At 43.1% G+C, this 23,368-nt stretch overlaps 1 protein-coding gene and 1 non-coding gene across 7 annotated transcripts in view; both read right to left on the bottom strand.

Annotated features, from left to right (window-relative positions):
- The window catches only part of eea1 (early endosome antigen 1), an 84,982-nt gene that overhangs the window by 52,239 nt on the left and 9,375 nt on the right, over nucleotides 1–23,368 (bottom strand). Inside the window, exons 2-10 of one of the 6 annotated variants that reach the window (XM_048610295.1) lie at nucleotides 14,578–14,699; nucleotides 12,406–12,460; nucleotides 12,243–12,308; nucleotides 10,069–10,108; nucleotides 9,079–9,192; nucleotides 6,955–7,076; nucleotides 6,316–6,471; nucleotides 5,437–5,451; nucleotides 3,771–3,887 (exon numbers count right to left, since the gene is read on the bottom strand). In XM_048610295.1, the coding sequence (XP_048466252.1) occupies nucleotides 3,771–3,887; nucleotides 5,437–5,451; nucleotides 6,316–6,471; nucleotides 6,955–7,076; nucleotides 9,079–9,192; nucleotides 10,069–10,108; nucleotides 12,243–12,308; nucleotides 12,406–12,460; nucleotides 14,578–14,699 (807 nt within the window). Of the gene's footprint in view, nucleotides 1–3,770; nucleotides 3,888–5,436; nucleotides 5,452–6,315; nucleotides 6,472–6,954; nucleotides 7,077–9,078; nucleotides 9,193–10,068; nucleotides 10,109–12,195; nucleotides 12,309–12,405; nucleotides 12,461–14,577; nucleotides 14,700–23,368 lie in introns of those variants that run through there. The other 5 variants (XM_048610298.1, XM_020513358.2, XM_048610297.1 and 2 more) reach the window with 5 other exon arrangements.
- Nucleotides 3,487–3,646, bottom strand: LOC125485819. The gene has a single exon (XR_007264512.1). It is a non-coding gene; the product is annotated as a U1 spliceosomal RNA (small nuclear RNA).

The following is a 23,368-nucleotide window of genomic DNA, read 5'->3' as shown; positions in this document are numbered from 1 at the left end:
TCTGTGACTGGACCTGCAACCCGAGTTCAGAACTAGGGAGTCATGGGTACAAATCCAACCATAGCAGGGAGAAATTTAAATTTGATTCAGTAAATCTTCTATGAGGATGTACCTGCAAGATTGAACATTAAACTATGGATTGTCATAAAACCCTAGCCTTCAGGAAAGCAGGTCCGATCATCTGCACATGATTAGGTTGCTATGTGAATGACTCTTAATGGAAGTCTCCCAGCAAACCATGTAGGTATAACAAGGAAGATGATCTTATATAATAAATGCCACCGTGACATTTATGGCACATTCTTGAACGAAGTGAAGAGCAGTTTAAGAATTTGAATGCCATTTACATTAGTTTAGAAATGAAAGGTTGCTGTGAGTAGAAGAGACAACATAGCTGCTAGACCAAAGCAAAAAACAATAGGTTCGTGAATGCCCTTCAGGCAAGAAATTCGGCCACCCTTACTGAATCTACATGATTGTATTCCAACTCTAAAGTGGCCTCTCCATTTCATCAAACCACTAGCGTTCACAACGGCTCACCACAACCTTCTCAAAGGGAAAGGGCAACAATTGCAAAGCCCCCAGAAAATGGATAGAAAGCAAATTTATGCTGAACACAAACTGAAATTTTAAAAAATAATAAATCTTGGTCAAATATATCACTTGAATTTTTAAAAAAATAACTCTATCATGCTCCTTGATGTCACATAATTTCTGAACTATCACAGACTTCTTAAGATCCAAGAAAAAAGATGTTAAATTTGAACCAAATAACAGTGAAGTCAAAATTACAATCTTACACAGCAAGAAGGCCATTCAACCCATCATCTGTGCCAGTTCTCTGCAAGTCTATCCAACTAGCCCCAACTTGCCGGCTGTTTCCCGATAGCCCTGCAAATTCTTCTTTTCACATATGCAACAAAATCCCTTTTCAGGGTCATTATTGGATCCGTTTCCAATTTCCTTTCAAATAGCATACTCCAACAAGTTCATCTCACCAACCCCCAAAATTCCACCTCCATTTTACTTTGGCAATTATCTTAAACCTATAACTTGTTATGACTCTCTAACCATTGCAAACAATTTCTCCCTAATTAGTCTATCAAAACAATTCATAATTTTGAACTTATTAACATTGGCATTTCTAATTTCCCCTCCAGCAAAGAAAACAATTGCAGCTTCTCCAGTCTCTCCAAATAACTCAAGTCCCTCCCTCATCCTTGATACTATTTTGGTAAATCTCCTTAATATCCTCTCCAACTTTAACGCTGTAAAACATGATGCTGAACAATGATGGATAGAACTGGAGCCAATCTTTGCACATTTTCCACAAGTCTTTATTTACAAAGACACGTTACAAACAGCACCTCCTAACTTGACCAGCAATGTTTATCTTTTCCACCCTATACTGTTTTCTCAATTCTTTCCTACTTTTGGGAATACATTGCATTTCCAATAAATGTCCACTACCTACGTACAATTAATATTCCCATTCTTTATGGTGTGGCACACAGATTTGAACAGATTTAAATCTAACCTTATCCTTTATCTGTCACTGATGCCTTATTTGGAGATTGAAACAGCATCTCTACCCTTTCTCAAAAACAAGGATTTGATGAATAAGAGATAGTAGGAACTGCAGATGCTGGAGAATCCGAGACAACAAGGTGCAGGGCTGGATGAACACAGCAGGCCAAGCAGCATCATAGGAGCAGAGAGGCTGACGTTTCGGGCCTAGACCCTTCATCAGAAAAGGGGGAGGGGAAGGGGGTTTTGAAATAAATAGGGAGAGAGTGGGAGGCGGATAGAAGAGGGATAGAGGAGAGGATAGGTGGAGAGGAAACAAACAGGTCGAAGAGGCGGGGATGGAGCCAGGAAAGGTGAGTGTAGGTAGGGAGTTAGGAAGGGGATAGGTCAGTCCAGGGAGGACGGACAGGTCAAGGGGGCGGGATGAGGTTGGTCGGTAGGAGATGGAGGTGCGGCTTGAGGTGGGAGGAGGGGATAGGTGGGAGGAAGAACAGGTTAGGGAGGCAGGGACGAGTTGGACTGGTTTTGGGATGCGGTGGGGGGAGGGGAGATTTTGAAACTTGTGAAATCCACATTGATACCATTGGGCTGCAGGGTTCCCAAGCGGAATATGAGTTGCTGTTCCTGCAACCTTCGGGTGGCATCGTTGTGGCACTGCAGGAGGCCCAGGATGGACATGTCGTCTGAGGAATGGGAGGGGGAGTTGAAATGGTTCGCGACTGGGAGGTGCAGTTGTTTGTTGCGAACCGAGCGTAAGTGTTCTGCAAAGCGGTCCCCGAGTCTCCGCTTGGTTTCCCCGATGTAGAGGAAGCCACACCGGGTACAGCGGATGCAGTATACCACATTGGCAGATGTGCAGGTGAACATCTGCTTGATGTGGAAAGTCTTCTTGGGGCCTGGGATGGGGGTGAGGGAGGAGGTATGGGGGCAGGTGTAGCACTTCCTGCGGTTGCAGGGAAAAGTGACGGGTGTGGTGGAGCTGGAGGGGAGTGTGGAGCGGACAAGGGAGTCACGGAGAGAGTTGTCCCTCCGGAAAGCAGATAAAGGTGGGGAGGGAAAGATGTCTTTGGTGGTGGGGTCGGATTGCAGATGGCGGAAGTGTCGGAGGATGATGCGTTGGATCCGGAGGTTGATGGGGTGGTACGTGAGGACGAGGGGGATTCTTTTTTGGTTTTTATTGCGTGGACGGGGTGTGAGGGATGAGGTGCGGGAGATGTGGGAGACACGGTTGAGGGCGTTCTCGACCACCGAGGAGGGGAAGTTACGGTCCTTGAAAAACGAGGACAACTGAGATGTACGGGAGTGGAATGCCTCATCCTGGGAGCAGATGCGGCGGAGGCGAAGGAATTGGGAATAGGGGATAGCATTTTTGCAGGAAGGTGGGTGGGAGGAGGAGTATTCTAGGTAGCTGTGGGAGTCGGTGGGCTTGAAATGAATATCGGTTTCGAGGTGGTTGCCCGATATGGAGACAGAGAGGTCCAGGAAGGGGAGAGAGGTGTTAGAGATGGTCCAGGTAAATTTAAGGTTGGGGTGGAAGGTGTTAGTGAAGTGTATGAACTGTTCGAGCTCCTCGTGGGAGCACGAGGCGGCACCGATACAGTCATCAATGTAACGGAGGAAGAGGTGGGGTTTAGGGCCGGTGTAGGTACGGAAGAGGGATTGTTCCACGTAACCTACAAAGAGGCAGGCATAGCTTGGGCCCATGCGGGTACCCATGGCTACCCCCTTTGTCTGTAGGAAGTGGGAGGAATTGAAAGAGAAGTTGTTGAGTGTGAGGACGAGTTCGGCTAAGCGGATGAGGGTGTCAGTGGAGGGGGACTGGTCGGGCCTGCGGGACAGGAAGAAGCGGAGGGCCTTAAGGCCATCTGCATGGGGAATTGCCTGCGGGACAGGAAGAAGCGGAGGGCCTTAAGGCCATCTGCATGGGGAATTTGCCTGCGGGACAGGAAGTTTTTTTTACAGGGGAGAGCGCGAACGCAGTCCCCCACTACCACAAATTTTGCAGTCGAGTATCCCGCATTTGGGGACATCGCAGGCGTCAGCACACCCGAAGTGCAATGGGATAGCCTCATCCTGGGAGAACCACCTTGTTGATCATAGTATCTCCCCTGCAAAATTTGATGAATAATATGTTTTTAATACGGTGATAACAAAATCTAAAGCTAGCGTCTTTGCACAACAACATGGCATCATAATTTACTCAGCGAGGACCCTTGGCTTCCAAGACAAGGTGCTTCACTCACCTGGTTTTTCTTTTTCATTTCCTCACACTCTTGCTGGATCTTCCGCACCTCCTCACATCTTGTTGTGTTTTCCTGCTGCACTCTAGCCAGCTCTGCCTTCAGCTCGGTTACAGATGCCTTGAAGCATTAAAAAAAAACAAGCAAGACTGACAACTCAAAGATCTCAAAGTTACTTTGTAGTATACACAGGGAACAAAAATAAACAAATGCAGTGCTGTGCGAAAAATTGGAATGTGAACAGAACCCAGGCGCCTGCCTTCCCCCTTTAAAACTCAATTGTTCAGCTGACACGGTAGAGTATTTTCACAGACAAGAGGTGCATGTAGGAACAGGAGGAGTCCATTCAGCACCTTGTCTCTGTTGAGCCATTCACCTGGATCACGGTTGACCTGTACCTCAACTCCATGCTTCCATAAGACATACCCAACTAACTCTTCAATTTCAGGATGTGACATTTCTAATTTTCACACAGCTTCAAGAGCTATGTTGGAGGAAGAAGTTCCAGATTTCCACTGCTCTGTTTCCACTTCATGTCATCACAACCAAATTGTCTGGCTCTCATTTTAAGGTTATGCTCCCTTGTAATTTTCCTATAAATCAGACATTCATGAGATATGGGTGTCAGTGGCCAGACCAGCTCTGTAACCGATCTTCAGATAACGGGCAGCTTTCTTCAGCTGCTGCAGTTCAGGTACATCTGCTGTCAGGGGAGGTGTGCCAGGATTTTAACCCAGTGACACCGAACGATAAAATTAGTTATGATATAGAATATAGTTCCAAGTCAGAATGGCGTGTGATTTGGAGAAGAATGTGCAGGGCTTGAATGGGCCAATCTTGATCCTATGTGATTTTGCTAAGAACAGCAATGAAAACAAAGGCTTAATTGAAAAGTCACAATGCTTTGCAAAATGTCCAAAATTCATTTTTAAATGACCTGTACCAACAACTGATGGTGTCCACAAATTAAACACAATCACATATTCTAAATATTATTTTAAAAATAGGATTTCCTGTGGCATGTTTTCAAATACATTGATCAATTAAGATTGCTCTTGATGTCTAACTCTGGTGAGAAGGGAAGCCTGTTGAATGCAGGATACAGTCACCACACTATGATATAAAGATATCAGTGGACCTTGCTGTTACAGAATGCATAAAGCTCACTTAACTTCAGTGAGCTAAACCAATTTAAACTGAAGGTTATGTGATACCAATTCTAACAAGAACAAGCGTTGGCTTTAGACCAGGGTGCCTTGCTGAGTGTGATTGTAGTCTTTTATTAGAGCATCCTTGTATGTCCCAAACAATTTTCACATCTGTGACTCATTGCTATGACATGGGATAGGTAAAGAGACACCCAAAATCTGAAGTGTGAAACAGATTAATATCAGCATCTTGTGAGAAGATCTCAGCACTGCGTCTCATGGTTATTTTAAAGTCAGCACAGACTTAACAACGATCGTTCCACCCACAACATAATAAGAGATATTGGGTTTTGAAATCAAGTGATGGAAATCGTAAAACAAAATTGCATCAAATAAATCCACCGTGAACCAGGAAGGAAGTTTGAGAAATTAACAAGGCACACACTTCAAACCGATTCGCTGCATTAGATGTGTTAGCTGGGAAGAAGGTTGTGCTCGAACAGGAGAGTGTGAAGATTTACCTCAAGTTTAAGTTTCTCCATGGGGATGCAATCAGAAGAGAAGCAGAAAATGAAGAATGACAGCATGGAAGGCACAAACAACAAAATTACACAGTGAAAGCATCAACACTTGATTCCAATATTTAAACAATTCAAACAATGATAATGTGAAGCAAGTAAACACATCAGATAGGAGGATGATGGATGGCAAAGTTTCACACTGACAATGATTCAACAAATTCACTTGACATATGTGGTTCAATTATAGCCCAACCCAGCCAACCAGAAACCGGTGTGAATGACCGCAATATTGGCTTACTATCACATTGAAGTCAACAGCATTCCATCCTATCACATGGATATCACACACAAAGCTCAGTTTAAATTGCCCACACACACACACACACACACACAAACACACACACACAATGACTGAATGTCTAAATGGAGATGACAAAAATATGCTCATGTCAGATTCTGAGGCAAAATCAATCATTCAATTGCACAGCCATTTATGAAGACCTGGAACACAGATAAAAGGTTGCACACACTTTCAATGGTGCCCTTCAAATGAATATAAATGCAAAAAGGAAAAAAAAAAGCAGGACTATAGAAAAGCAGGGGTGTCAAACAAATTGCATAGCTCCTTCAAAGAGCTAATACAGACTTGATAGGCCACTGGCATCATCCTATGCTGTAAGATTCTATAAGACTGTTCAGACACCAATGTTTTCATGGACAATTAACCAATTGTATCACTCATTGTTTTTCCCTGCCGCTAGCCCAAGATATACCAATTGCTGAGTGTAAAAGGGACAGCTTTAACTAAAACTGATCTGGTCTTTATCCCCATCAGTTGGGTCAGGGAATGCTGTCAGACAGGTATAGACATAATCTTACCTCTGCTGTGTTACGCTGCACCTTTAGCTGTTCATTTTCATCTGTCAGTTTATCTGATCGCCTCTCCTGCTCAAGACTCATCTGATCCATCAGGGTCTGAACCTGTACCAATTCCTTCTTCAGAACTGCCACGTCCTCCAGTCCAGGCCGCTGAAGCTAAGATGCAAGCACAATCTCAGACAGAACTCCAGCCAAACTTGGGCAGAAGGTTCAAGTAGTTTCTATTTTATCTCCAGTCAAAAACAGAACAACTAAACAGAGGTTCGCATTTAGTAATGAGACATTAAAGATTTGGGCATTAAGCTGAATAAGTTACAAGCTATGAAGAATTAACACTTGCAGAAAAGAAGGGGCTTTGTTAATGGAGGAGAGAGGAGATAAGGAGACTGAGTTCATTTACAGATGAAAGAAGAGTAAGTGTTTTAAAAGTCAAGAGTGAAGTGCAGTTGACTTGTTTTGAAAAGCAACAACCAACCGCCTTAGACCTTATACCGCAAGGAAAGATAAATCTTCAAGGCTTTTGTCGCTTGTCATAGAGTTGTACCGCACAGAAATAGAGCCTTCAGTCCAATTCGAGTGAATAATTGAGCTGATTTCTGACGTGAAGCTACATATCAAAACAAGTTAAAATTCACATACCAGTTCGCTTTGCAGTTCTTCAGTCTTGGTCTGTTCTTTTTCCAGCTCTTCCATCAAGGCTTTCCGTCTCATTTCTGCAAGGTTCCGGTGGCTTTTCTCATCATCAAATTTTGCCTTAACATCTATCAAGGAACGAAGAACATGAACGTATGGAGAAAGTTTACTTATTTTCATAAGGATGGGGGCGGGGGCATAGGGGGTGGAAGAGGAGGGAGAGAGACAAAGAAACAGTCCAGGGGTACTCAGGCCTACAATTGATGCCAGAACCAGAGTAATGTAGTTGATTCTTCATTGCGTTCTGAAGTGGCCTAGCAAGCCATTTATTTCATGAGCAGTTAATGCAGGCCTTAGACGAAAGCAGTGGTTCTGGTTAACAGTGCACCCTTAGAGTTTGAGGTTGTGGTGAAATCCCATCCCAGAGACCGGAACATATGAAGGTGGCTGACACGCCCACTGCAGTCCCATGGGAATGCTGTACAATCAGAGATGCCAATCTCTGTTGGGGATGTTAAGCTGAGGCCCCATCTGCTCTCTCGGGTGGACATACAAGATTCCGCAGTGATGTCTCACTCAACAGCAAGGGATTTCTTCCTGTGCTCCAGGCCAATATTTATTTTATAACCAACAACCCAATAACAGACATTAACACCTCACTGTGTGTGGGAGCTTGCTGGGCATAAATTGGCTGCAGTGATTCCTGCATTACAGCGGAGACCATATTTCAAAAGAACTTAATTGGATGTACAGCACAATGGAATGCTGAATGGGCAGAGGCCAGGAGACTGATACAAAAAGGATACAAATGCAAAGATGGAACTCAATGCAAAGAAACATGAAGAGATTAATTTTGATAGGAGGAATTGGGAGCGGCAATATAAATCAAGTCTACAATTCTAAATAGGGTGCAAGAAGGCTCTTGTGCAAAAAGTATTAGTGTTTATGCAATGAGTTGAGAAATTGGATAATAAAGCTTATGGGATGCTGTATTTTAAAAACAGTAGAACGAAATACAAAAGCAAGGAAGCTATAAAGGCCATGTATAAAACATTGGAGTGGCTTCCACTAGAGTAGTGTGTCCAGTTTTAGATGCCATACTTTAGGAACATTGTGAAGGCATTCAATAAGGTGCAGAAAAGGCTCACGAGAATGATTCCACATTTGAGAGACTTCAGTCACGTGGACTTTAGAAACTTCTGGAATACTGTGTTCATTTCTGGTCTCCTTGCTATAGGAAAGATGTTAAACTTGAAAGGGTTCAGAAAAGATTTAGAAGGATGTTGCCAGGGTTGGGGGGGTTTGAGCTATAGGGAGAAGCTGAATAAGCTAGGGCTATTTTACTTGGAATGTCAGAGGCTGAGGGGGGACATTATAGAAGTTTATAAAGTCAGGAGGGGGCACAGATAGGGCGAACAGCGAAGGTGTTTTACCCTAGAGTATGGGAGTCCAAAACTAGAGGGCATAGGTTTAAGTGAGGGGGAAAGATTTAAAAGGGATCTAAGGGGCAACTTTTTTATGCAGAGGTGGGACATGTATGGAATGAACTGCCAGAGGAAGTGGTGGAGGCTCGTACAATATAGCATTTAAAAGGCGTCTGGATGGGTATATAAATACGAAGGGTTTAGAGGGATAGGGGCCAAATGCTGGCAAATGGGACTAGATTAATGTAGGATATCAGGTCACCATGGACAAGTTGGACCAAAGGATCTGTTTCCAAGCTGTACAATTCTATGACTCTCAGACTCTATAACTGGGACCATTCTCTTTAGGTATATGTCTGAGGGGAGATTTGATAGAGGTGTGCAAAACAAAGAAGAGTTTAGATACAGCCAACAGATGGAACTAAATCCAGACTGGAACTCGACAGCACAGATTTAAAGTTCTGAGCTAAAGAAGCAAATAGTGAGACAGTTTTTTAACGCTGTGAGTGGTTACCATCTGAACATGGAGCTTAAGTGTGTGGTGGATGCAGGTTCACTTAAGGCAGAGTGGTACTGTGTGAGTTCGCCTTGCACAAAGACAGCACTGACATGACAGAACAAGTCGCCCCCCTCTGCATTGTTACCAAATCTATGAATTTCAAGAATTCTGTTCACATGGTCCTTTAGCAGGGGAACCCACACTTACCTACTAATTCAGTTGCCAATGTGGCAGCTTTTTGTTCCAACAACTCATTCATCTGCTTGATTTTCATATTCTCGATCTGGGCTTCCTCTAATCGGTTCTGAAGACCAGTTTGCTCTATAGAAAGAACAAACAACGGCATTCTTTAAGTTACCTCAGAGCCACTGCTTGACAAAACTGCAAGCGATATGATGGAGATAACAGGTATGCAGTATAGCAGGTACACATTCTGCATGATGTGTTTTGGCAAAGGGGATCGGGTGGGCCAGAAAAAACTTTGTGGCACAGTAACAAAGAACATGCAGGAACAGGGGGAACTATGGATGTATTTGCATAGATTTGCAAAGCACGTGAGTTCCAGTGCTTTATAAATAGAGGCTTATAGTGTAGTAGCATGAAGTTTATGCTGAACCTACAAAAAACTCTGTTTAAGTCCCAACTACAGTACTGCGTCCAGTTCTGATCACATTTTAGGAAGGATGCGAGGGTCCTTGACAGGGTGCAGAGCAAAGCTGCCAAAATGCTTCCAGGAATGGGAGATTTTAGTTACAGAATTAGAATGCTCCCTGGAGGGCCAAAAGTAGGTTGAGGGCATGTTTGAAAAGAACAATATAAATGTGTGACAGGTTTGGATAACATAGACGAAGAAAACCTCTTCCAATTAGCTGGAGGTCCTAGGTTTAGGGCAAGGGATGCTGGGGGAATGTTGGCAACAACTCTGTATGCAGCAAGTGGATGAACACCTAAGATGGTGGAAGTAAAAACAATAAAAGGATTTAAAAAAGCAATTTGATAGTCAAAGGAAATAAACTTGTAACAATGGGGAATAGAACGGACTGGATTACTGTGGAGAGTCTGCAGAAACTCAATGGATCAATCAGCCTCCCTCTGTGCCACACATGTCACAAAGGCACTACAGTATTTTTTTTAAATGTCTGACAGTTTTTGTGTGTTGCAAAATGATGTAGACACCTTAAACTGAACTCAATTTACCTGAGGGGCCAGGGGACATCAATCCACTGGACAGAGATGCCTGGAAAGAAAGGCAGAATGCATTTACAACATCATGTTAAACACCTTACAATGTCAATTAAATCAGAGTATTGTGGGCAAGGTCTTCAAATAAAAGAGTGTAGTAATATCGCTGGAAGCCAACTCAGTGCTGTGCAATATCAATCTGATCTGCCCCGTGATAAAACTAGTGACACTGTTGTAGAACGACCTGTAGAAAACCTCTCTCACACCTCAGGCAATACAGGGTAAGCGTGCTTCAGATGCATATTTACTGCACAAACATCACCCAGCAATCAATATCCAACATCATAAAGCACTAACGTTGAGCAAACACCCGCGCACCCAGTTTTCCATCTTATACATTTACAAGCAAATGCACAAAAAGGTTAAAGTTCACATGACTTTATGACTAAGATCAAAGGCACAAGTTGAAGGGCCTATTATACATACTCATCAGAAATACAAATATCCACATCTGGATACAGGCTAATACTAGGGCTATGATGGCACAGTGGTCATGTTCCTACCTCTGAGCTAGAAGGCTCAGGTTCAAGTCCCATCTGTTCCAAAGAAATGTCATAACACTTCTGAACAGGTGGATTAATTACATCTACATGATTCACTAATGTTGGAGAGATACCTACAAAGAAGATATCAGTCAATTTCAGGACTGCAATGCATAGGCCCTTTTTGAGGCTCTTGTGGCACAGTGGTAGTATCCCTACATCTTGACCAGAAGGTCAGGTTCAAGTCCCACCTACTCCAGTGGCACATAACAACATCACTGAACAGGACGAATAGGAAAATATCTAGAGGTTAATTAACTTGACAATATTCCATTAAAGAGCTGAATAATTTTAAGTACTGCGAATCTGAAACGATTCTTCTCCAAAGACAAATCAAATCAACTAAAATATATCTGAAAAACACTTTGGCTAGCATCAATCAGGGCTACCTCGCCACATTTCCCCTTCATTTTCCTTACCCTCCAAAAATGATCCCCCAGTCACTCCTTTGACCTTGTCACACATAACAGACTCTGGCTGGAAGATTATTCCCAACTGATCCTTTGTCTCTCCTTGTTACAGGTGGCGCATTTCCCACCCTGACTTTCTTGAACCTTTAGACCATAAGATGTAGGAGCAGAAATAGACCATTCAGCCCATCAAGTCTGTTCCATCATTCAATGAGATCATGGCTGATCTGATCATCCTCAGCCCCACTTTCCGGACTTTTCCCTGTATCCCTTGATTCCTTTACTGATTAGAAATCTCTCAGCCTTGAATACACTTAATGGCCCAGCCTCTGCAGCCCTCTTTGGTAAAGAATTCCACAGATTCAGCACCGTCTGAGGGGAAAAAAAAGGTCTTAAATAGGTGACCCCTTGCTATACATTTATGCCCTCTGGTCCTGGATTCTCCCACAGAGGGTAACACCCTCTCCACATCTAACTTGTCAAGCCCCTTAAGAGCCTTCCATGTTTCAGCAAGATCCCCTCTCCTACTTCTAAACTCAACGGAGTACAGACCCAAACTACTCAACTTCTCCTCATAAGATAGTCTCTCCATAACCAGGATCAACCAAGTGAACCTTCTCTGGACTGCTTCCAATGTTGGTCTATCTTTCCTTAGATGAGGGAACCAAAACTGCTCAGGATTCCAGGTGCGATCTGACTTAGTGCCTTGTGTAGTTTTAGCAATGCCTCCATATTTAGGAATGTGAGAAGTCATGTGATTGAAGTGTATAAGATCCTGAACAGTTTTGACAAGGTGCACATGGAAAAGATGTTCCCTGTTGTGGGCAAGTTAACTTAGGGGCCACTGTTTAAAAATTAGGGCGGCGCTTTTAAGACGATGATGAGGCTTACTGAAGTTTAGGAATAACCTCCTCCTTTTATTATCTATTCTTATTGATAAAGCTAAGGATTCCATGTGATCTCCAAAAGAGAACTGCTTTCTCAACTTGCCCTCTCACTTTTAAAAGGTTTGTGAATGTATACTCCTGACGTCTGTGTTTTTACACCCTAACTTAAGCATCATAACCACAGTCAAGCTGCTATTGCATGAAAAAGGTTTACACAGATCAGGTGGTGACCCTGGTACCAACCCAGCTGGTTAGTTATCTCGATGCTTTAAATAAGCAAAAGGAATTACTTCCTTCAGCTGCCCTTGCACTTTATCCAGTTCCTTCTTCAACTCCTGCGAGAACCAACGCTCTTCCTGTGGAGAGAATGGACCAGTGATTGAGAACAGAAACCCCAGTGGCTGCATGCAACTATAGGTGGGGCTGCAGAAATCTGAACGTGCACATTCCAACCTTTAAGGAGGCCTGCAGATCTTGCACCTCTTGTTGATGGAGGGAGAGGTCATCTCTGCAAGTGGAAAGGAAACAAAATAATGAGTCAGAAGGCAGACCTTTCACATTTCAGTTCACACGATAATGGGAATCAATTCCTGTCCTCTCCTCAAATTAAATTACCATTGGCTGTAAATCACAACAGGTACTAGTGATAATAAGGGAACACCAGGGGTGTTCAAATCACCCCTCAAATATAGGACTCCTTCATTCAAAAGAACAATATCTCTGGAGAAAACACCATAAATTGTGGGTAAAAATGATGCGTAAGGATAAAGGGAAGCAGGAGATTAGCACCAGGTAATGATGCCCTTTTGGACAAGCCAGTGCAGGCACAATGGGCCAAATGGCCTCTTTCTGCACTGTAACAATAAAACACAGGATGTTCTTCCCAAGTTGACCAGTACAACTCAACCAGTCAAAACTGATCAGTTGGGCTGATGCTTCAGGATACCACAGGGAAAACAATGGGAGTTTTTGATTGAACAGCAACACACAACAGATACTTGGACGTAAAGCTTCAGTGTTTTTAATCCAAACAAAACGGTTGCACTGCCACACGCCCCTCACCCAACATTTGTTTAATTTGAAGAGGTTAAAGAAGAGTGAATTAAACGGTTCCATTTGAACATGAACAGTCAAAAAACTAAAACTGAATGGAGGCTGTGCTGGGCCTTTGCAAAACAATGATTCATCATCAGACTGGAGTACTGTGGGCCACCACACTGAAGGAATAATGTGACAGCATGAGGGAGGGTGCAGAAAAGTAACTAAGAATGGTTTATGCTGGAGAAACTGGGGCTGTTCTCCCAGGAGAAGACTGAGCAAAGTCTGAACTGTTCAAAATCAGCAGCAGTCTAGACAGATAAACTTTTCTCATTGGTAGGAAGGTTGGGAACTACAGGGCACAGATTTAGAGTGAATGGCAAAAGAACTAAAGGCAATAGCTGACTTTGTTTTTAACATAGTGAGTGGTTAGGATCTGGATTGTGCTGCTTCAATGTGGTAGAGGCAGATTCAGTTGTGGCTTTCAAATCAGAACAGTAAAATTACACAGGGAGAGGCAGGGGAGTGGGACAAGTTGAACTGCTCTTGCAGTGAGCCAGTAGTCATGATGGGTTAAACAGCCTCCTTCTGTGTTGTAACCAATCTAGGATTCTTAGTTGAAACGTGAGCCATTTGAAGCTTGGATCAAAATAATTTACTGTTCCCCCCCAACCCATCTTTGCATGAAAATTATATCTAACTAATGTTCAAATCCACATTGATTTTTCATTAATTCATTCTCCATATTGCAACATCTACGCGACTCATTAGCATAAACTTCAGAATACTATTTTCCATAAGACACTGCAAGTTAGTAAGAATATGCTTAAGGGAAATAAGAGGCAGTAAAAAGTCTCCTTTATTAAAGGTCAACATGATCCACTCAACTTTTTCATGGAGACACTGTTTAAATAATTCAATTAGAGAAACATGCTGGCGAGGAGGAATTTGCTGCAGTGCCGAGCCAGCAAATAAACACACATTCTCCCTTTCAGCCCTTGTGATATTATAAACTGCTGTCTGTTTGAAAATGAAGGGTTGTTTGCCCAGGATGGTCATCCGATCACAATTTTGGTGGAGCTCCTATCTGAGTTGAATCCAATTTAATTCTCAAGGTGCTAAAGAGCCAACTGTCCTGTAGGAAATATTCCAGCCAATTTTCACAAAGCAAGATCCCAGAAACAGTGCCGAGATAAATGACCAGGTCTCTTATCTTTAAATAGGTTAAATAAGTGGGCAAAAATTAACACGGGAAAAATGTGAAGTTGTCTGCTTGGGCATGAAGAATAGAGAAGCAGCACACTATATTTAAATATAGAGAGGGGTGGCAGGGGCAAGACAAAGAGAGTGAGTGTGTGTGTGAGCGAGTGAGAGACTCTATAAGTCTGTAGTACAGAGGGATCAGGACGTACGTGAATCACAACCTCTAGCATGAATTATTAGATATCTAGAGTTTACCACGTTTCATCAACGACACCATCAACTAGGCTGCAGGATAAACCCCAGGTGCATGTTAACCTAAACCCGGGGAGGGGGGAGAAAAAAGCAGAAAGCAATTTCCAAAAATTTTTCTCAAAGCAAACAAACCTTCGCGAAGCTGGACCTTCCCTGGGACCAGAATCATTTCCAGGTTCATGAAATGCTTCATAGTGTTTGAAGAGATCTTCTGCTGAAGCATGAGACTTCATACACAGTGGGCAAATAAAACCCTGTCAAAGGAGAGCAGTCACAGGGATAAAGAGGCTCACTTGTGCGCGCGCGCACACACACACCCACTTCAATGTTCGTACTTGAAAGAGGTTCATTGCTGCAAATGGGAAGCAAAGAAATGTAACATCTCAAAGCAGAAGCTCACAGCAATGCCAAATAGATCATGCCAAGCTAACAAAGTCACTGGGGAAATGAGACAAAAAATATGATTCCACTACAGTACTAACTGGCACAGAAGCTGATTATCAATATTGCAAGTATCTGTTCATAAATAATCAAGTGTGATTCTGGTCAATAGCGTATTACAATCAGCTCCTTAATCAAACTTGCTCAGAACAAATCCTCCATGCTCAATAAACGCCAATGCCCTCCACTCAAATTCCCCAACTAACCCTCCAAAGCTTTGGCTCTATGTTGGGGGTTTACTTTACATCTGCAGACCAGACCCTGAGACTATTTTAACCTATAGTCTAGACAGAAGGACCGATGGGCAACTATCCCCATGCCAACCCTACCAAGCCAGATTGAGGGCCGGAGGAGAACCCAGTAAGGCCAGTCAAAGCCCACTAACACAAGTCTTTACTTTTTAAAGTTTTGTGGTTTGCCAGGGGAGGGCAGCAGTAGGCCCCACATGGAAACCACAAACCTTTCCTTGGTGAATGCCCTCCCTCCTTTACCGGAGTGCCAGCAATCATTCCCACTCGGTCCCTGGCTGCAGGCCCAAGTTGACTGGACTCTTGCTCCCACTTGCCAACCAGGGTGTAACACTTCCTGCCAACTAACAGCTGACTGTAGGAAGGAGGCCTGAAACTTATAATGGAGGCAGCTTGCCTACCACCAAGGGGAACTGAGTAGAAACAGGAGGGTTACAGACGGGCGATGACTCTAGGTGGAGTGGAGGGACAAATGCTGAATATTCAAAGTAGATCCCCTCAACCGTGGAAGGTTTTGGGAGGGGGACTGGAGAGGGAAGATCTTCCTTTTCAGAATGCGTAGTGGACCTCTGAGTTCTACAATCAGCTACTTTTCCATTAAGACTGTTTTAGTTGGCACTTCTCTCACACTTGTTCAAATACATAGCTTGCATTTATAATAGTGCTGTTAACAAATCAATACATCTGAAGGGGAATTATCAAATAAATAAAAACTCTGCTTTACATGGAACTAATTGGTTTCAGTCCCTTGTAACTCTCAAAAGTCCTCGTGAGCTGCTTAATCCTTCCGCTGAACTTCAGTATAAAAACAGAGACATTTGAATGAATGACACAGCAGTGCAGAAATATGGAACAATGTACAGGAATCATCTTAACTGCAAAATCTCAGCCAGCTCATACAGTATTTCAACTCAAAGACTTCTGTTTCTCCATTAACGTGGTAAACAAGGTGCTTCACAGGAGCATTATCCAACACAACATCAGGGCGCAGAGAGGTGATCAAAAGAAGAAGTGTCTTAAAAGGGGCAAAAAACAGGCAAAGCAGCAGAGGAGTGTAGGGAGGGTGTCTTGGTAGAGAGGCACAGCCATCAACAAAAACCGAGAATATGCGAGGCCAGAGTGAGACGAGTGATTCGAACACAAGGATGAGAGTTGAAAAAAAAATTCAGGCTCTGCTGATAGGATGCCAATGACTTAAAAAAAGACACTGTCACCTATATATAGCTGAACCGCTTTGCAATAAGCATCATCCGTACCCACCATCAGAAACTATTCTGGAAGCCGAAACCTGAACAGTCAGTCTTCACAACAGGCTTGTTCTCTAAAGGCTGGTCAAAACCACAATCACAGCTTTAAGCACATGTCCTGATGACTCCAGAGGACCCAGGTACAGTTGATTAACACTTGACCAGTTCATACAAGGATTCCAGAAGGAATAACGGAGTAAAACTAGCTTTGGGAGCACACCAACCTGTCAGGTTTTCAGTCGGAAATCCCCACTTCAGACTCTCATGCTGAATGCTGTCATGCCCATCCTGCCTGTTTCACTGAGCGAGCCTTTCTTGCCACCAGCTGGCAGCTCTCGCTTTTTTTTTGGACAAACATTCCTCTTCAATCCCAACCTTGATTGCGGTAAAGATACCTCTCCACTGGCACATGGAGTTCTCTCGGAGCTAAGGAATGCTGCTTGCTTCACTCTGCCCTCTGACAACAATCATTAAAACCCAAACAAACAATAAAACCCATCCATTGATCAGAGACTGCCATTTGCCCTTTAAGGTGGACACAAAATAATGCCATGGCTCTACTTCAAAAGAGAACCAGGCCAACATATGCCCTCCACCAATACCATTAAATCTTATCATGCAAGTGTTGACCGCTGTCTTTCCTACTCCACGATAATGTAATAAAGTGCTTCAGGAAGAACTGAAAGGCATATTAATGCCAGCATATCTTTCTGACAAATGGCAAAATATCCCAAGGCTTTCACAGACGCATCAAACAAAATTTGACACCAAGTCACAATGACTTTTTTTTAATAAATTCATTCACAGGATGAAGGCATCGCCGGCTAGGCCAGCACTTATTGCCCATCCCTAATTGCCCAGAGTGCAGTTAGGAGTCAACCACATTGCTGTGGGTCTGGAGTCACATGTAGGTCAGACCAGGTAAGTTTCCTTCCCTAAAGGACATCAGTGAACCAGATGGGTTTTTCCAACAATCGACAATGGATTCGTGGTCACGATTAGAGTCTTAATTCCAGATATTTATTAAATTCAAATTTCAATATCTACCATGGCAGAATTCAAACCCGGGTCCCCAGAACATTACCTGGGTCTCTGGGTTAACAGTCCAGCGATATTACAGCTAGGCCATTGCCTCCCGTAAAAGGAGTGGTGACCCAAAGCTTGGACAAAAAGATAGGTTTGAAGGAGCACTTTAAAAAAGGGGGAAGAGGTGGAACATTTAGGGAGGGAATTCCAGAGCTTGGGGCCTCAACAGTCAGGACACATAATAAAACAAAGCTATGCTTTGGAGATGTGGAAAAAGCTACTGTTGAAAGAATGCACAGTCATAGGAAATTCCAGCTTGGGATTCCATTGAGATCTTCAATCTCAATGGCATCTCTGCCTTCAAGATATCTGTTGAATTTACCCCTTTCTGGTGAAATTTCTTCTCTTCCCTGGCTAACTGACCATGTCTTAGGAAATTTCCTTACATCAACCTACCCTGGACAGTTCTGTGCCTTTCAGGTTAATAAATGCCCCTTCTACTACATCTTTCTGAAACAAGACTGATGTCTAACATGGGCCAGGTGGCCTGCTTCCACACTGCAGGGATTCTCTGATGCTATTTAAATTCTGCTGTAAGGCACAATGACCTGTGTAGGTTCCTGCTCACTTAGTCTGCTGGAGACTGTCACCTGCATTAAACATTTACAGTTCTCTGCTCCTGAAAGCACAACGTGAGTTGAACCTTATTTTCTAATACATCCAGAATGCCCGTGTCCATGACCACAGATGGACACACTACAAAAACATCTTCCCATCAAATGGCTTCTCACCAACACTGTCCGCAGGTCTCTGGGTCCCTAGCAAATCACTCCAATGGATGATTATCCCGGTTAACATGGACCCTTCCCAAGGCCTTTGTTTGCTCTGCCATTACATAACCTGACCGAGGTTCAGTCATTAAAAATCTTCACCACTCTACGATATTGGTCTCCTTATTCAAAAGGCAGACTTGCATTAGAAGCACTGCTATGAAGGGCCACTCAATTGCACTCTGGGATGACAGGGCTACGTAAGGAGGTAAGATTGAACAGGTTGAGCCTGTTATCCATTGTAGTTTAGAAGAGTAAAGGGTGATCTTATTGAAACATAAAAGATTCAAAGGAGCCTGACACAACGGGTGCTGAAAAGAGGTTTCCCTTATGGAAATAGGGGGCACAGTTGAAAAATAAGTAGACTAATTCAGGTGGACAGAAGAACATTCCTTCTCTCCAACGGTTGTGATTGTGCAGTGGAGGCATGGTCATTAAATATGTTAAAGGCAGAGTAAGATAGATTCTTGATTAATAATGAACTCAAAGCCTATGGGGGAAAAGCAGGAAAGTGGAATTGAGACCATAAGCAGACCAGCTGTGATCTTATCAAATGCTGAGGCAGGCTCAGAGGACTGCTCCTAATTTTTAGGTTTGGCAGTAGATCGGCTCTGGTCTTAACATTAATAGTGCCCACTGCCCACAAGTCTTTCATTATGCAACGGCAGAATCACAGCCTGATAATCTCTTCAAGCCTCTCAAAACAACAATAGAAATGAAAGAAACAATTTATACAAGCTGCAGGTAAACCTCCACAGTTGCTGCCAATAAATTCAGACTTGCATCTTTCTACCTATATCAAGATTCTTAGACCAATTACTTTCTGACCTCAGAATTCCTGCATATCCTTCACTGTTCATGTCTATGTTAAATTCTTTCTTACATCATAATATTGTGTCTCCCCTTAACGATTCAATTGTGTATGAAGTCCAACTTTGGACGAGGCAGGAATACTCGAGAAACTCATTCAACACTAGCCTTCCAGTTCTCGATGTTCAACCAGAAATAGGAGCAATTCCTCTGCTATCACTATACTTTCTCTTACTCAGATAAGTGATTCTCTGTCACAACCATCTTCACTGCTCTTCGGAACTTCTCTCTCAAATTCAGACTATGCCACCTCTTCTTTCCTCTTTAGTGAAGACTCATGGTACAGAATGCAACAAGGCCATTGGGATTACAAACAGAATTCACCAATAACTGACTTCCCGTGCATTCCCTCCATTGTGACAGAACAGACTGCTACATGTTCAGTGACGAAATGAAATTACACAAGATGTTGAATGTCACATTGAAGGGGATACCAAGGTACAATGATTCAGACAATGAACTGTGCAAGGACATTGACACAACACTTCAAAAGGATACTAACATTGCCTTCCCTGAAAATAGATTCAGCCACTCTGCTCTCCTCGGCAGAGTTTGGTTGTGATTTGATTCCATTTGTTTTCAGGAATTCCTATAAACTGGATCTTAGAGGAAAGCATCTGCAGTTTCTTATCACTACAGTCTAGCTATTGGGTGGGGGTGGGCGTGGGCGTGGTAATGCTCAAGAATATTACTGTCAAACATTAAAAGCACATGATTATTGTAGAAAGCAGTCAGCACTGCAATCAACAGGTCAAGTTTTACAACCTCAGAGTTGTTGTCTTAGTGAGTGAACAATGTCACATCTAAGAGTCACGTTAGAGAAATCCTTAAATGTGCTACGGTAGGCCCATCCAGAAGATTAAGATGCACGGGATCCAGTGACCTGGCCACGTGGATTCAGAATTGGTTTGCCCATAGAAGACAGAGGGTAGTGGTGGAAGGGTGTTTTTCAGGCTGGAGGTCAGTGACTAGTGGCGTTCCACAGGGATCCGTACTGGGACCTCTGCCGTTTGTGATATATATAAATGACTTGGATGAAAATGTAGATAGGTGGGTTAGAAAGTTTGCAGATGATACAAAGGTCAATGGAATGTGGATAGTGTAGAAAGTTGTCAAAGGATACAGCGGGATATAGCTCAGTTGCAGATATGGGCGGAGAAATGGCAGATGGCGTTTAATCTGGGTAAGTGTGAGGTGCTGCACTTTGGGAGACCAAATGTCAAGGAAAAGTATACAGTTAATGGTAGGACTCTGAACAGCATTGATGTACAAAATGATCTTGGGATTCAAGTCCATAGCTCCCTGAAAGTGGCCACACAAGTAGATACGGTGATAAAGAAGGCATATGGCATGCTTGCCTTTATTGATCGGGAAACTGAGTACAAGAGTCAGGAAGTCATGGTGGTTAGGCCACACTTAGAGTACTGCGTTCAATTCTGGTCACCACATTACAAGAAGGATGTGGAGGTTTTGGAGAGGATGCAGAAGAGGCTTACCAGGATGCTGCCTGGATTAAAGGGTATGAGCTATAAGGAAACGTTAGAAAATCTCAGGTTGCTTCTTCAAGTGGTAGAGGCTGAGCAGAGACTTGATACAAGTTTATTAAACTTATAAAATTATGAGATGCAAAGATAGGGCTGACAGTCAGAATCTTTTTCCCAGAGTTGAAAAGTCCAATATTAGGGGGCATGTATTTAAAGTAAGAGGGGGAAAGTTCAAAGGAGACGTGAGGGGCAATTTTTTTACATAGAGTGATGGGAATCTGGAATGCACCGCCAGGAGTGGTGGTAGAAGCAGATACAATAGGGGTGTTTAAGGGACTTTTAGATAAGCACATGAATAAGCAAGGAATGGAGGGATTTGTTTCATTTGGCATCATGTTCAGCGCAACATCATGGTCCAAAGGGCCTGTTCCTGTGTTGCACTGTTCTATGTTCTAAGACTGTCCAGTTTTTAATCACAGAACAACTTTCTACCGGCAAGTGCACAGTCGATAGATGAGTGATGGCTTTGTTCAAAGACAGAAGTCAGACACCAGGTTATAGTCCAACAGGTTTTCAGATCTTTGTTCAAAAAGGATGACTAAATTAGGGGCTGTTGAAGGAAACGGGCCTTATTAATTGGTAAGCTTTAAAAAGACATTAGCGATGGTTTCTGTTATGACCAGATTGCAGAATTAATCATCCAAGAGTTCACATCTCAAATAAACGGGGTTACTTTACTTAATTCACCTAACATGGAAAAGCCCTGTATCACCTTCACATGCCACCAACCCAACCAGCTTCAATACATTGAAGTAAGCAGTCTATACAACATGGCAGTCAAGGTGGATGTTAGAGGCAGTGAATTTTTACCTGGTCAAATTTTAATCGAAGAAACATGACTTTACTTCAGATAATTGGTTGACTCTCAACTGTTCTGTGAGATGGTGCAACACATCAGTTCTATATAAAAGCTACTCTGTTAATTCAAGAGACCAGCCCACTATCACAATCCATCCAACAATAACGCATGAGTAACAAATGCAAGCCTCGCTAATGACGCCTACCCTGAGTCGGGGAGAAAATAAGCTCGCTGTTACCAGCATCAATTGAAGTTAATTACTTCCAGGTGGATGGCATTCAACTAAATGGCTACTTGGACACAAAGAAGTGGCTCAAATGGTCTTTTGGTTCAGTGCTAGTGTCCCTACCTCTGGGACAGCAGGTCCAAGCTGCGGTCCCAACTGCCCCAGAGGTGTGTCATGGTGTGACCAAACAGAGTGACTAAAAAAGTGCTGGAATCCTCTTATGTAGAGTGAGCTGGATGGATTTTAAATAAGCAGCTTAATCATGAACTGGAGACCACCAAAGGCTGAAAGTGCTCTGTCCACATGATCAGGTGGTAAATATAAATATTAGACTGAGGGCAACAGACCAGCATTAAAGGAAATGTACATTACCTATGAGACACACGCACTGTAACAACGAAGCAGAGAAAAAGAACAATAGATGTTTCACTAAGATGTGGCATGTGCTATTCTCCTGGTAGGTGGTGAAAAAAGCAGCCAGAAGCACGCCTTACATGGAATACATCAATTCAGCGTGAAATGTTAGCATTGGAAATAGAGCAGGAAGTAGGCCATTTGGCCCATCAAGCCTGTGCCATTCAATATGATTATTTTAATCCTCTGCTTCAACGTTATAGTCCTGTCCTCTCCCCAGACCCTTTAGACCAGCCAACATCTCTGAATACAGGCAGGACGAGGACAGGTCTCCTTTCCCTTTCTTGGCTTCGAAACACGGGATGGGTTGGCAACTGGTCACAGATACAATAGTAGGAGGAAGGCTTTTCAATTTCTTTGAAATTCTTGCTGTGCGGCTCAAACTAATTAGTCTGCCACCAGGCAATTTACATTGATATGACCTGCCGAATCTGCACGACAAGCTAGAGGGGCTGAATGGCCCACATCTGTTCTATGACTGACTCGTGCTTCCACTTCCGCCTCACTCAGCATAACAGGCAGTAAAAACAGAATTTGATAGAAAAATCTAAGCAGCTCATCAGTGAGGTGATGAAAGCCACAACTTAAGGGTGCTCCTGAGGTAAGGCTTTTAAGATGTCAGAATATAGCTGACCTATTTAGGTTAAGTGCACACATTCCCTAGTAACTGCTTACATTGCTGTTTCTAGTTCATTGCAAACAGTCATCAACACATGCAGCGGCTGCATTCAATGGCAAACGGACAGTAATATTACCAGCCGTCAAAATATCTACCCTAATGTCGCTGACAAAATTCAAACCCCAAAACCAGCTTCTAAAAGCTTAATTAGCGATCTCTGGAGATGTTAATGCACATCATGTAGTTCTCTTCCCTACTGATTGCAAGAGTTGGAAAATACACCAACTCATTGAAATCTTTGGCATCTGACTTAGGGTTTATCCTGTTCTATTAAAACTGTTCTGCTCACTGCACGACTCACACGCTCACTGACCCCATTAAAAATAAAGTGGTCACCCACTTAAGACAAAGATGAGGAAACATGTTTCTCTTCAGAGGGTTGAGAATCTCTGGAATTCCCCTCCTCAAAAGGCAGTGGATGCAGAATATTTTTGAGGCAGGGGAGATAGATTCTTGGTGACCAAGGGGATGAAAGATTATTGAGGATATACAGGAACGCAGAGTTAAGGTTAAAATCAGATCAGCCATGATCTTATTGAATGGCGGAACAGGCTGAAAGGGCCAAATGGTCTACTCTTGATCCTCAATTCAGTAGCAGG

This window comes from Rhincodon typus, chromosome 22 (genome assembly GCF_021869965.1).
Source record: "Rhincodon typus isolate 14 chromosome 22, sRhiTyp1.1, whole genome shotgun sequence".
NCBI lineage: Eukaryota > Metazoa > Chordata > Chondrichthyes > Orectolobiformes > Rhincodontidae > Rhincodon > Rhincodon typus.
This window is presented reverse-complemented; position numbering and strand designations above follow the sequence as displayed.